Here is a 13,529-nt window from a genome sequence, read left to right on the forward strand (position 1 = left end):
ATAGGGCAACATTCTGTGTCATCAATGAAGTCACCTCCCGGAGATTATGTGAAACCTTGGAGACAAAAGAACAAAACAGGGCTAGTTCTTATGATTGTTGGATATGACTCTTACTGTCAGGCTTTGTAGTTTCTAGAGAAAAACAGATGTTCTTTTTTAAAATAGCAATTTTGCACCTGCAAAAACAGACTTCTGTGCATGGAAAACTGTGAAAAATTCAAGGTGAAATGAAAAAAGCAGAGAAAAAGAAAAGAGTTCTCACTATTCCCATCAGCACTACATAGTTCTTCACTCTGTTCTATTAATTAGGCATGCATTTATATATGCAACAGGTTCAGAAGGAAATACTTGATTTTAAACAGTTGTGCTATTGTTGGCCTGTACAGTAATGGCTTTGAGAATGCAATGCCTACAGTCAAATGTCTGACAGACTCCAGACGTCTGAAACAGCAGTTTATTTAATCAATTGATCATAGGCATGTAGCTATACAGACAGGCTAAAGGAAGCCAATTCTGCTCTTCCAAGATGTGTATCTTTATTTTTAACTTAAGAAATTTAACATCTTGCATCATCTGGAGGTCTAATGTCTTTTTTTTCTTTTTTCCTCCAATAGAAATCTCATGCGCAACAAGCCAAACACTAAGAGAGTCAAAAGTTTTCTGGACTACGATACTACTGCTTAAACTTATTAAAGGATATTGCATGTATTAGAGACAAATGAGATCACTTCATATGTTTTAAATATTTTTCAATAAATAAATTAGGATAATGAGTTGTTAACTGAGGAAAACAGACCTCAGTTTCAGAATATAAGCAAAATAAGCTAATACAGACTATGCAAGCTAGAGGGATGGATTTACTCCATCAGTTCTGCTTGCTCGTGTTTTTAAATCCAGGCCTATGAACCTCCACTTCTGGACAATTAGGAGTGAAGGTGCAGTGATTCAGACTACATCCTCTGTCAAGGAGGCTGGAGCCAGAGAGCGATCTACCAAAAGCAGCTGAGATCATCCTGTTCAAACCTACCTGGAGAAACAGTGATTTATCGCCTCCCTGGCAGCCTCTGCAGTAGGCCTGGGTCTTGGCCAGAGTTCCCATCATACTCCCAATGAAACCAGTGATGAATTTCCCACTGTCTTGCCTAGGAGCAAGCCCAGCTTTTAAAGTTGCCCTCTCATGGCAAAAGTCCAGGTAGCACTCTCTGATCTTGCTTTCTAACACATCTGCTTCCACATTGCACAGGAAAATATACAGCACACCCCTGTGCCTGCGGATATGAATCTGACCCAAAAGCTGCTGAGGAGCTGGGTCTCAGATAAATGCTTTTCTTTCTCCTTCTGCTTGCTTAATTTATTGCCTATTACATTTGCACATAAACAAACATTTCACTTTCAAAGCATGAAATCTGGATAATGTATTTATGAAACATCTGGTACTTTGTATATTTAAAATACACAGTGAAAATGAATACAGAAAAATTGAAGACCTATTGAAGAGAAAATTAAAGAGAAAATTGAAGAGAAAATGAGATTTACACCCTTGAGGATCTCACACTGAGGAGAAAACTTACTGACTTCATCCTGGCAGAGTCTACTGGGGCAGAACTGCTGTAGATGCAAATTCACTGGGAATATTACCTATAGTGGGGTTGCACCTAACTGATATTAAGGTGAAGTCCAGCAAACAGTCACATAGCTGAATATTTAACCCACTTAAGTGTTTATTCCAGGAATCAGTAAGTAACACACGGTAGTATAAAAAGCTGGCGAACTGCCTAATTTACTTTTTATGTATCTGGCTCTTTCTTTGCAAGTATTTCTTGACAATTTTCAGAATTCAGAAAGAATTCATCAGATAAAATAAGACGTTCTTATCAAAAATATCCCAACATTTTAAGTGACTATTGAATTTTTGGATGAACATCATATCTGAGCATAGTTTTTGAGCATGGCTTTATTTCTTGCTGGTAACAGGACTGTCAGAAGAACGTGGATCTCTGTTCTTTTTCTGTTTTACATGGATGAAGGAAACTACTTGGATCATAGATTTGTGCAGTATCAAAATTTTGAGTTTCGTATAACACCAGAAAGACTCACAACACGACGAGTGGATGAAGTGAGAAGGGACCCACCTCAGACCTGCGCCCTCTGTTGACGTATACACACACTGGACTGAAGGCTCCACTGCCGCAAACGTACAGGTGTGTGCGATTGTAGGACTGTATCACACGCACAAAATTTCCACAGCCATGCTGCAGGGAATACAGACAATACAATTTCACTCTGGCAAAGGTTATTAGATATTGGGAACTCTAGGGCATCAAAACAGTTGATAATTTTAACAGTGTCCTAATAATTTTAATAGTTTCCCTGTAAACATGCATTTTACAATACAACTTCTTGTAACTAGTCACATTAAGATGAATTCACTTCCTCTGTCTTTTCCATTGCCTTTATAAAGCTAAACGTTTGACCTCCGTTCAAAGCCTCCAGCCTACTTGCTTTACGGCACGGTCTTTTGAAGGATCTGGAGGAGGGGCAGAGGACTGGGGAGCCACAGTGAAGGGTTATCCCTTTGCCGTCTGTGTAACAAAGAAAGATGAAGTAGGAAAACAGCTAGTGGGTTTGGCAGTCACCGAATTTCAACAGCTGCAGACTTCTGTTTTCTTTCCTTGCCATTTTCTCCAGTCTGGGAATCGGGCATGGATAGGGCACTATAGAGGAATTACAGAGGGGTGAATGTAACTTCCTATAAACACACAGCAATCTGATTTTCATCCACAGACCTTGCATGGGAAGAAACAGGACCTCTTCAGGAAAGTAAGAAGCTGCCTAATGAAGTTTTTTTAAGACAATCTCTTTTCTCCCTGTTTTATTTCAACATAGCTGGAGATAATTAAAAACCAAAGTAAACCCAAATCTCAGATCCCATATTTGTGCAGTTTCTTTCTAAAACACGAAACATGAAACTCTGAACAGCATGTTACATGAGCAAATTTGCAATTAATTGTTGCCTCATCTTGAAGATCAATGGTAACATCTTCAAATAGTCATGAAAATCAAAACATTAATAATGCACCAACAGTTTACTGAGTTTTCTGTGTCCAATATACCCCTTTCTTCTCTTGTTCATGCCTTTTTGACCATGATCAGCTGTTAATACACTTTAGGTTAAAAATACAGATGTCTTCTCTGAATATTTTTCTTACTGAGATCCCAGATCTGCCTTCATATTCAACTATCCAAACCTCCACCAAAGTCAGTAAGAGTTGCATGTTTTTTGTGAACACAGGATTGGAAACTGTGTCATCAGTCATTTTCAGGAAAATCAGTGGAGTTAATCCATGTTGACCAAACAGCAGTTTATTTACATTTAAAGGCATTCACATTTTCAGTTCAGCAAGAGCTGGTACTCTACTATGACACCTGAAAACTGGTGTATGATTGTAAGCTATTCAGTGTTCATAGAAAGAGTCTCTCTACAGCGAACACTGCACATCATCAGTAAAGTGCTAGCTCTTGCTATATCAGCAAAATCCTTTAACCCAGTCAAAATATATTGCTTCTCTAAAGCTGAGGGTTGTTCCTAACCGTTTCCATTTTCTCATACACAGTGGTCTTAGTTTGGCTCAGAAATGGCTTTAGCAATAACTTGCTATTGAAATCAGGCTTTTGTCAGCAGTACTACCAATCCACATTATGGCTGTGGAAAGGGAAAAAGGACAGCTGAAGGTGTATAACTAGCTTATATATGCCAGAGTGCTTTCTTTTCTTGCTGTTCACAGAAAGCTTTTCTGGAACTGTCTTAGATAAAGGATTACATGATGGAAATCTCAAAATGAAAGTCTTCAGGGAGCAGGACAAGATAACAATGGCAAGAAGAACAGTACTGGTTTGTGGCACATGGTATTCTGCTTCAATGACGTGACCTGTACGTTCCAAAGCTTCTGCAGCAAGAGTACAGCGATGGTTAGACGAAGGTCTCTTTTCTTTAAGGGCAGCCTTCTGAGGTAATCATCTGACATGTATTGTGTCTCTTCACTGATGATTTTCAGACACGTAATACAATTTGGCTCAATATCAATGTTCTCCTAAGGCTGGAAGACCATTTGATGATATTCTTTCATCCATTGCCCATCTCCCCCTGAATTCAATGAGCCACTGAATTCCCTTTACGGTTTACTACCTGATAATCTGGGTATTGCACTTTCAATCCACGACCCATTAAAGCAAGACATTTTTACTTTAAAAAATGTTCTGTAGGTCTGCCCTTCAAGAGCACACATACCTCAGTTTACTATTTCCCTTTACTTGTTATTGTATCCATGCTTCCAAATCAGACCGGTTTGAGGTGACATTAAGTGGTTATCTTTAGTACGGCTTTTATTTGTCAAAGTTGGTGGCTATGTCCCAGCTATTCATGTATTACTTGCAGTTGATACCAAAGCCCACACAATAGTAATGTCTGGAGAACTGCCTTTAGACATCTGAAAGGCATATGTCTGTGCGCCAGGCTTTCATCACAGTAAATGGAGAGAAATAGATGTCATCTCAATTTAAGCATCCAAGTTATCTGGTGAAGGTACTATTTGAAGATGACTATTTCTCTTCACTAACTAAAAAGGGAGCTGAGGATGACAAATTCAGATTTAAATGTTTGTCTAAAGTTAGGGTGCACCAAATCTCCTTTGAAAAGAATTGGCTGGTTGTGTAAAGTCCTTCTTTGCTGTCTGATTCAAGTCCGTCTATTCCTCTTTTACCTTATGATTATCATTATTCTCTGATAGGTCAAATATTTTTAAGCATTTACTTTCTTCTTCTTTTTTTTTTTAGATACATGTGACAAATTCTAATTTAGTTGAAACTTAATTCTTCTGAATTAATTCTCTACTTCTGCCATTATTATCAGGAATCAAACTCCCAAGAATGCTATTAAAATTGAACTATAAATTCTAAGTAACAAACAATCATTTAGCTTTGGGTTCTCTTTTTCTCATTGACTTCAGTGAGCTTCCAGTAAGACACATAATTGATTTTAGTGGGAGCAGTGACTACTTTTTAGTACCATACTTATTTGTTTTGTTCTGTTTTGTTTTGTTTTAAATTTGAGCATCTACCACAAATGCTAAAAAACTTCACATAAGCTTCTATTTCTGGAACTTCATCTTTCTTCTACAATGAACTGCAGGGATTAAAAAAAGCAATTAAAGTTTATACAGATGAAAAGCTGGACATAATTTATTACTTTACAGATATATTAGCTATATCCACAATTAACTTCTTGTTGGAAAAAAAGAGGTTCTAGAAATCTGTCTCCAAATGCAATAACTTTTAGATACTTCAATGTGGTTAAAGGCTAGGAAAGTCTCACCACTAAATATCCAAGTTTAAAAGTTCTCTGGAGTGCCCAGCACTCAGTAATGTCTTAGCACTTTTTCCCACAGAGCATTTTTTTTTTATACTGCTTTCTGCTTAAAGTATCATCTGCTTTTTTATATTTTTGCCTTAGAAGAGTGTCATCATGTGTTGGACACATGAGTAAGACTAATGAACTTTTGTATTTCAAAGAAAAGAAAATTTCTTGATCAGTCTATCACCAGTTGCTGATGCAATCCACATCATCACCAACACATGCTATACACTTTATTTTCATATTTAGCGCAACTTAACCAGCCACTAACTGTAGAGTTTGCTGCAATAACCAGAACAATGTAAAGATGTCTAGAAACACAGAACATTCAATAAGAAAATATTTGTTTTTCATTGTCACAGCTATCCAGAAAGAAAGCAGGTAAGCTGCCATGCCAACCATAGTATAATTATCCATAAAGACTCATTCTCTTGCACCGGAGCACTATAGTGAACTACTCTGCACGGTTTAACTGAAAAAAATGTATTACACTCCAGTAGGTCAGCCTTCCAGTTTCCCTTACTTTCATCAGCAGTTGCATTAGATTTTGCAAAATAAAATATATTTTTCTTACAAAATGGACACAGTTGCATTATTGCAACATCACAGTAAGTGAATTGCATGCCTTTTTGTAGGTTTAATTACCAATAAGAAATGTATAGCTAATATAAATAGAAACATTAGTCCTGGTCTAGAGGACTGGAGGACATCTAATGTGAGGACTTCTGATCTCCATAGCTTTTGGTTCAAATCAAAATATAAGCAAAATTTGACCAATTTTCAGTAGAAATTTAGTACTGAGAAATTGCATTTTTGCTACCACAGATTCTAATACTTAAATATCACTTGTAAAATGGTCATATCTAAAGAACTAGAAATAAACTAGGATAAAAATTATTAGGCACTGCTGAAATGGTTAACAGTCAAAAGATAACTGAAGGAATAAAAATGTGACTTTCTGCGTTTCTTTACAATTTAACTTTCTTCGGTGAGTAAAATTTATTCATATACAGGCTGTAAGACCAAATCACTTTAGGAAGGTAACCATGTTCATACACAACGCTGCCAAACACACAATGTATTGTACCACTGGGTCTTCTAGATTGCTCATTTCTATATCCATTGTCTATAAAGAGAGCTTTGGGAAATTATCATCTGATGTAGGTGCCTTGGAAGGTGCCTGCATTCAGACGGGACAATAATAGGCTGTAGTGCAAAATGACTCAACATAACCTCTCTGGGGTTTGCATTTCACATGATTCCAGAGACCATCTTTATCTGTTTCTAGGAGACATACTGGTTGCCAGATACTTATTTGGACATTGCTTTACGGAAGTAATAAAAAGAGGTGTTGGGATTTCTCTGCGATGAGCGCTGTGTGCTGTCAGAATGGAGACAGGTACCATCCATCTGTCAAGATCCCATTTGCAGGGATGATCAGACAGCCAGTGCACGTACGGATGCTTAACTGTAGATTATTCAGCATCATCTCCAGAACATACCTTGGATAGTGTTATCTTCTAAATGTACTAGTTACAAGAAAAAAATGTCAGGTAAGGAAGTGAACAATGCATATTTTTTTCCATTTGTCAAAGTCTGAAGGTGCATTCTGTTTACATACCATGATTTTTCATAAATTCACTTTATCGTTTGGCCTGCAGAGTATTTAAAAAAGCAAAACAGACACCTCTTTCATTTCCTTTTGGCTGCATTCAAGGTGCTCTTACTTTATTGCCGAGTATGTAATTTGTGTGTGTGTGTGTGTATGTGATGCGCATGTGTATTATAACTTACTGTAGGATCTTTGCCAGCCATTTTGCACTCCTCAACTTTGTTTGCTGATGCTGGCCAGAAAATCTGTGAGGAAAGAAGTAAATTTTGAGTAACTTATTATTACCTAATTTATTTTTAATAACAAACAGAAATCATTGCACTGCATAATTGGTAACAATAAGTTAGTATTTTGATAGCTTTTACACCTTGATTTTAGGGAAAAAAATGATTTTAATTCATAAATGAAAACAACTTTCTATCCTAGAATTCAATAAGTAAAATAATGGACCAGGTCATTGGCTGATATAAATTCACATAACTTTCTTTAAGTCAGTAAAGAGAGTCTGATTTATGCCATTTGGCCCAAAGATTATTAAACATTTTAGAGATAAGTTAATCAATTTATTTAGTCTTCTTTAGAACTGAACTTGAATAAAAGCTTTTCATGTTCTCATTGCTTGAATATGAGACAGATTTTAATCATCATCATCTTAGATAATGTTCATCTTCTTTTCTTTTAGTGAACTTCTAGAAATTGTTCACACTGGAAACTGCAATATTGCAGGAAAGGTTCTTGTAATAACTTTTAATTTTTAAAAGTAAAGGTTTGGATATCTTATGATAAAACCTGCTTAAAATATTAAGATTTCCAGCTGAATTTAGTAAACCTTGCACTGCAGACAACTTTTCTAAAAGTACCTCAATCTCTGAATGTTTATCTGAACTCTACTCACATTGAAGTTTTTGAGCTTCTTCTATCATTTATTTTGATTTTGGAATACAAAGGACATCCATTAGAAACCACTCCCTAGAAATTTAATAGGTGACATAGCCTGATAACATTTAGCATCAAGATAGCCTTAATAATAACATTAAAAGGTCTTTGTGCATACATATATATACATATATATATACACACATGCACACACATATATGTCTGCACAGAGTTAAAGGTATGTATGCATATGCATATAGGGTCTTTGTAATGGCAAAAGATTAGCAAAATGAATCTGTTATAAAAACAAATAACCAAAAGAAAGAACAAGTGGAACTGCAGAGATTAATTCTGAGTCTAATATTGGGTGACCACAGTAGCTATGCAGAAAACTCTGGGCTTTTGCTTTGGGTTGATGTTTTTTATTTTTCTTTTTCTGTGCCTGAATGGATCATTAAAATGCCTTACAGTTTTATACTGCAGAATCCACTTTGTGCAAGAGATGCAAATCCATGTAGCTGAACTCTTCACAGAATTAAAAGCAACATGTTAAAAGAGGGCTGAAATGGATAGTGCGGGAACACAACAGGTTTCCAGGTAAGGTTAGCAGAATCACTGATGAGATGTGAATTAGCAAAAAGCTCAGATAAGCTACTTCAGATCAAAGATGGTGGCTCCATTACAGATGGAGATTACTGTAACGTTAGGAGGAAGGAGGACATGTTCACACCATCACGCAAGAGGCATTTAATTTAAATGCGTAAGTCAGAGAGCTGGTCTCCCTAGACTCCAACCGTAATCAATTCAGGTGGACAGGCATGTCCAGAGGGTGAGTCCAAGCAAAGCCTAATTTAAGTGCTCTTAATCACCCTCCAGTGGGCTCTGTCTCTCTCTGGTGACACATTAAAAGCCCTGCCTCCTAAGCAGGGCATTTAACTTAGCTGCCGCATGCTAGATGTCCCTGCCTCTCAGTACTCCCGAGGCACAGCAGTAAAGCCCACAGATTAAAGGATCAGATGAATTTAGTAAAACAAGGCCTACGCTGCACATTTGAAGGTAGCATTGTAGCTGTGATAGTCTAAAGACAGGTGAGGCAAGGTCTGTAGAGAGGTGATATCTTAACAGTCAGGCTTCTGGGCACACAAATACTGCTTCAGTTCACCTATTTTAAAACCAGAGAAGCTAGATTTGCATTGAATCTGGAAATAAGACAGAAACCTGTGGAGGTTTTTTAAATACATGATAATTTGATTCCTTTCATATGCAGGCTGCCTGCTATAGAGTGGGGATTTAGGACATAGAGCGTTCTTAGAAAACAGCATCTCAGTAAGTTATAGAAGAAGCCAAAAAAAGGGATGGCAGCAAGAGTGGGGGTCATTCAGCAAGAGATTAGGGTCATAGTGTCTAAAAAAACCCAAACTAGAGATGTCTCAGCTATCCAGCTGAAGGGCAAGGGCTGACACAGACATAACAAAGATTGAAAAACAGTTCAGAGATTAGGCTTCAGAGTAGGAAACAAAAATAAATACACTCAAAGGTTAACATCAGCTCTATCTGGTTATTTTTCCCCTGTGGCCTGAAAAAGAGAGCATTTAGGTATATCTTCTTCTGGCTTACAGGCTTCTTTTCAAAGAGCAAGTCGAGAGGACTGGAAAAATTTCAGCTCCATCAACCCATATGAATTTTGCTTATGAGGCCAAGCCACACTGAACATCACTTTGAAACAAGAAAACAGGTCAAATGCACTGTCTGAGGAGCAGACATGCTAATACTTTGTTCATCTTGTATAACATCTAAAACAAGTACTAACAGTTCAATAAGGTGTGGGCCTGGACTTCTGCTGGCTGCAAACTAATGAAATACACATTTTTTCTCTTAAAAAGAATGGCATGCAGTAAAGAGACTTTGCATTCTCAAAATAAATGCTGAACTTACACTGAGAGGGTCCTGGCTTATATTATTAATATTCAAAGAGAGAATATGATCTTTGCTGCCCACATAGATCCTGTCCTGATCTTCATCCATTAATAATATCCTGTAATCCAGGGGATTGTGGGATATTCTGTAATATTCAGAGGTCTTAGTTTCTTGCAGCTCTGTAATAGTAAAGACCACAAGTTAGTAAAGAGGTTCAGTTGCCTTTCTTGGCTTCATAATTGCATATCATTTTAAATAAAGGACTCTTTGAACACAAGTGCAGCCAATAAGAGAAGAAAATCTCTTATCAGACACTTGGTAATAAGTTAATGGTTGAGTAAAAACAAATTTTCTTCTCCCAGTTTGAATTCATCGTTGTTACATGTTAAGTAACTAGACATATCCCGTAAAAATCAGGCATTGTTTTCTTCATTCAGCTAATGAATTCTTACTTTAATGGACATAACTATTTACAGCTTTGGCTTTTAAGGAAGATTATACATTAAATTAATCAATGGATTCAATACATTTTAAAGTTTATGACAGCATTAGACCACAAGATCAATCAAAACTACCTGAGCACAGTTTACTTGTATTTCATAGCAGAAAAGGTCTTGGCTTTTCTGCTTGGCTCACCAAGAATAGATCTCTACAATTTTCCGTCTCTTTTTTTTTTTTCTTTTTTTCTTCATCACTGTACATGGTTTATTTAAAAGAAAAAAAGAAACCGCATTAAAACAAGCCTAAATGGGTCCATTTATTCAGTTGTTTGTTTATGGCATTTGGACCAGTCTATCGAACTGTAGCTTAACTTTTTTTTTCCACATAAAACTTTCTTCAATGAAGTGAAGTGAAAAACATCCTTTGATCTCAGTAGTGCAGGATCAGGCCTGTTACTGGAATAGCACAAGCATTTGCAATGTAAGTATTAGGTGCTGCCCTTGAGAAAGATCAGCCTTCCTGTCTTTGCTTGGCCAATATGTTTTGGCCTCCACTCAGATTATTTTTCTCCTTAGTAATAACAGAAAGGATATTTCTCAACAGTTGAGAATGGAAAAACAAAACTTTAATCATCAATTTTTCCTTATGCAAATATTTAACATATAATTATGTTTTCTTACCTCCTGAGCATTATAATTGGATTTTGTTTCCTGTGACTTTAAAAGGGTGGCAAGTACACAGTACATGTGAAATGAAACCCTCCTGTAATCTCTATTCATAAATCTAGGGATGCAGTCCGCAGCCCTTTTGTAAAGTTGGGTACCTGGGACAATGTGGCTTGTCACTGTTGCTAAAGCCTGTTTTTTGCTAAAAACTAAGTTTTTGCTCATTAACCCTATATAAAAGATAAATGTTTAATCCAAAATTTGTTATCTAAGACTTTCAGATGACTAGATTTATGTGGGCTAAGGATATATTTTTTGGAAAAAAAAACAAACAAACCCTCTCCAAACAAAAATGTTTCTAGATTTTTGTTTCGTTAACAAGAAAAAAAGAAATTTTGTGCAGAAAGCATGCACTTTCTGTAGAACATGTATGTAGCTGGAAGCATAATTTTATCTTTGAAAATTACTTGGAGAACAATTTTTGATCAGCTGTAGACTACATACAGCCAAAGGCTGCAGTCTTGGGACTTTTGTCTACTACAGATCTATTGATTGAAAGAACACTTAACAGAATATGATTTGCATTGAAAATTTGGTATATAACTCCACTTAATTTTTATCACGATTGTCAAATAGTTTTGTAGAAAGATGAAAAATATCTTCAGTTAAATCATGTTTTCATTCACATAGACATCTGACAGCTTTCAGTAGCTAAGTGTTGATCACATGAATGTATTTTAATATTAAAAAAATCAACAAATAATATTTCTATTTCATGTCTTTCAACAAAGGATAAACATACAATCAAGATTTAATGTTTGTGCTTAAAAGTGTAATTTGGAGCAGTACTCATTAAAATATATGAAAATTGCCCACATCATAGGTAATTTTTACAGTTGTTTTTATGTCTTTGAAGAATCAATTGTTTTACTTTATTTTAAAAATCCTCTCTGTAAGTTTTGAGGCTGGGATTTGCAGAGGCATCTGGGAGACTCAACAGCATAGTGCCGTTAAAATTCAGTCCCTTTGATATCTCTGAAATTCTCAGATTGACCTTTCATAACAGGCCTGAGATTCTTGCTCTCATCCCTTTTCCTGGTGGCCTTTTGAATATTACTGTAAGATTTGGCAGCTGCAAGGTGAAACTGAACCTTCTCATAACTGTGAATTTGATATAGCAGAAAAGCACAGATAGACCAGGGTGGGGGCAGCAGTTTCCCAGATAACGTTGCATAAATGTGGGCATATTGAATTCACTGTAATGCCCCTCGGTAGAGCTTCAGTGATTTTAGAATAAACAATAACACTGTGATTGACATCTTAATAAATGATCAAGATTGCAATAATTGTTTTAAAGGGAGAGACATAAATAGCAATAGATATTCGATTTTCGTGATTCTCATTTCCGGAAATCAACTGGATGGAGTTTTAATCCTTTGCAATGGCATTATCCTTTGTAAGGCACCTGAAGGGAAATCTGCCTGAGCGAAGCTGCTGCCTAGAAGACTACTTTATGCATGCCACTGGCCTATGGAAACTCAAAGCCATTCATAAGAAGGAAGGAAAGCCCTAGACTGCAGTAGAATACTGCCCTAAAAGATACAATCTCAGATTTGTTACTTTCATTTCCTTCAGTGCTGAAACGTACAGTTTATTAGTCTCTTATGGGTACTAGAGCAAGTTGGGAGGGAATTTATAGTTGATCAAATTTTCTTTCCATTAACAAACTTTATCACACAACCACCTAGGAAAATGAGATTTTTTAAAGATTTACTGTTCTGGATGCTATTACTTGGACACAGAAGTGGGTGGAGAGACATCATAAAGTCTTCCACATTCCCTTTTATCTCCTAAAGCTTTTGTAAAAAATTATCTAAACATTTAGTGACCTTCAGAGCAAATTTTATTCTGTGCTTTGGGAATTCAACCAGACATTCTCAAAGCGGTAAACCCTGTATGGAGAATGATGTCGCAGACAGTTAAGCCACTTAACATTCTATGAATATTAATATTTTTGTTTGCCAATCAAAGTAAAGATTGTAATGTATTCTATATGTAAATAACTCATCCTTAATGATATATGAATAACCTTTGTTCGCCCTTTTTTTATAGGTCAGTGAATTTAGTTTTGGCTTTCCTCAGGTGATAAAATTGATACCAATTTGATTCCTAACGTTAGAAATCTGATCTTAAAGGACAGGTTATTTAGCTGTCTTCCCTTTTAACAAAAAAACACAAGCTTCAAAGAACTCTCTCCACAGAACTATTATTATTTTTCAACTACACATTTTGGGAGATTCCAATGACTGGGAGTTCTCTGTGTACATAGTGTACAGCTTACTGACAATTAGACAGTTAAGCACTTACTCTTTAATTATCCTTCTAATCCACCACATAAAAGTCAATACATGTATTATAGAAAAAATGTTATGCTTTCACAAGAGAAAGAAAACAAAATATTTGTGTAGTATCTCTATTGTTAACGTCAAGAAAGCCTTTCTATTGATAACACTCGAATCCTGCTGTGGTGGCCAGAACAAAACAAATTAAATACATCAGACTGGAAATCAAGGAATATGGAGATCTCTCCCACTAACAAACATGGCCT

The 13,529-nt window shown here is 36.2% G+C and overlaps 1 protein-coding gene across 1 annotated transcript in view; it reads right to left on the bottom strand.

The window, feature by feature from the left end:
- SEMA3C (semaphorin 3C) overlaps positions 1 to 13,529 on the bottom strand; it is a 125,957-nt gene that overhangs the window by 46,822 nt on the left and 65,606 nt on the right. Inside the window, exons 3-5 of the mRNA XM_026068896.1 lie at positions 9,834 to 9,994; positions 7,205 to 7,267; positions 2,133 to 2,252 (exon numbers count right to left, since the gene is read on the bottom strand). Of these exons, the coding sequence (XP_025924681.1) occupies positions 2,133 to 2,252; positions 7,205 to 7,267; positions 9,834 to 9,994 (344 nt within the window). The remainder of the gene's footprint in view (positions 1 to 2,132; positions 2,253 to 7,204; positions 7,268 to 9,833; positions 9,995 to 13,529) is intronic.

Source organism: Apteryx rowi, unplaced genomic scaffold (genome assembly GCF_003343035.1).
Source record: "Apteryx rowi isolate R43461 unplaced genomic scaffold, aptRow1 scaffold_282, whole genome shotgun sequence".
In the NCBI taxonomy this organism is placed as follows: Eukaryota; Metazoa; Chordata; class Aves; order Apterygiformes; family Apterygidae; genus Apteryx; species Apteryx rowi.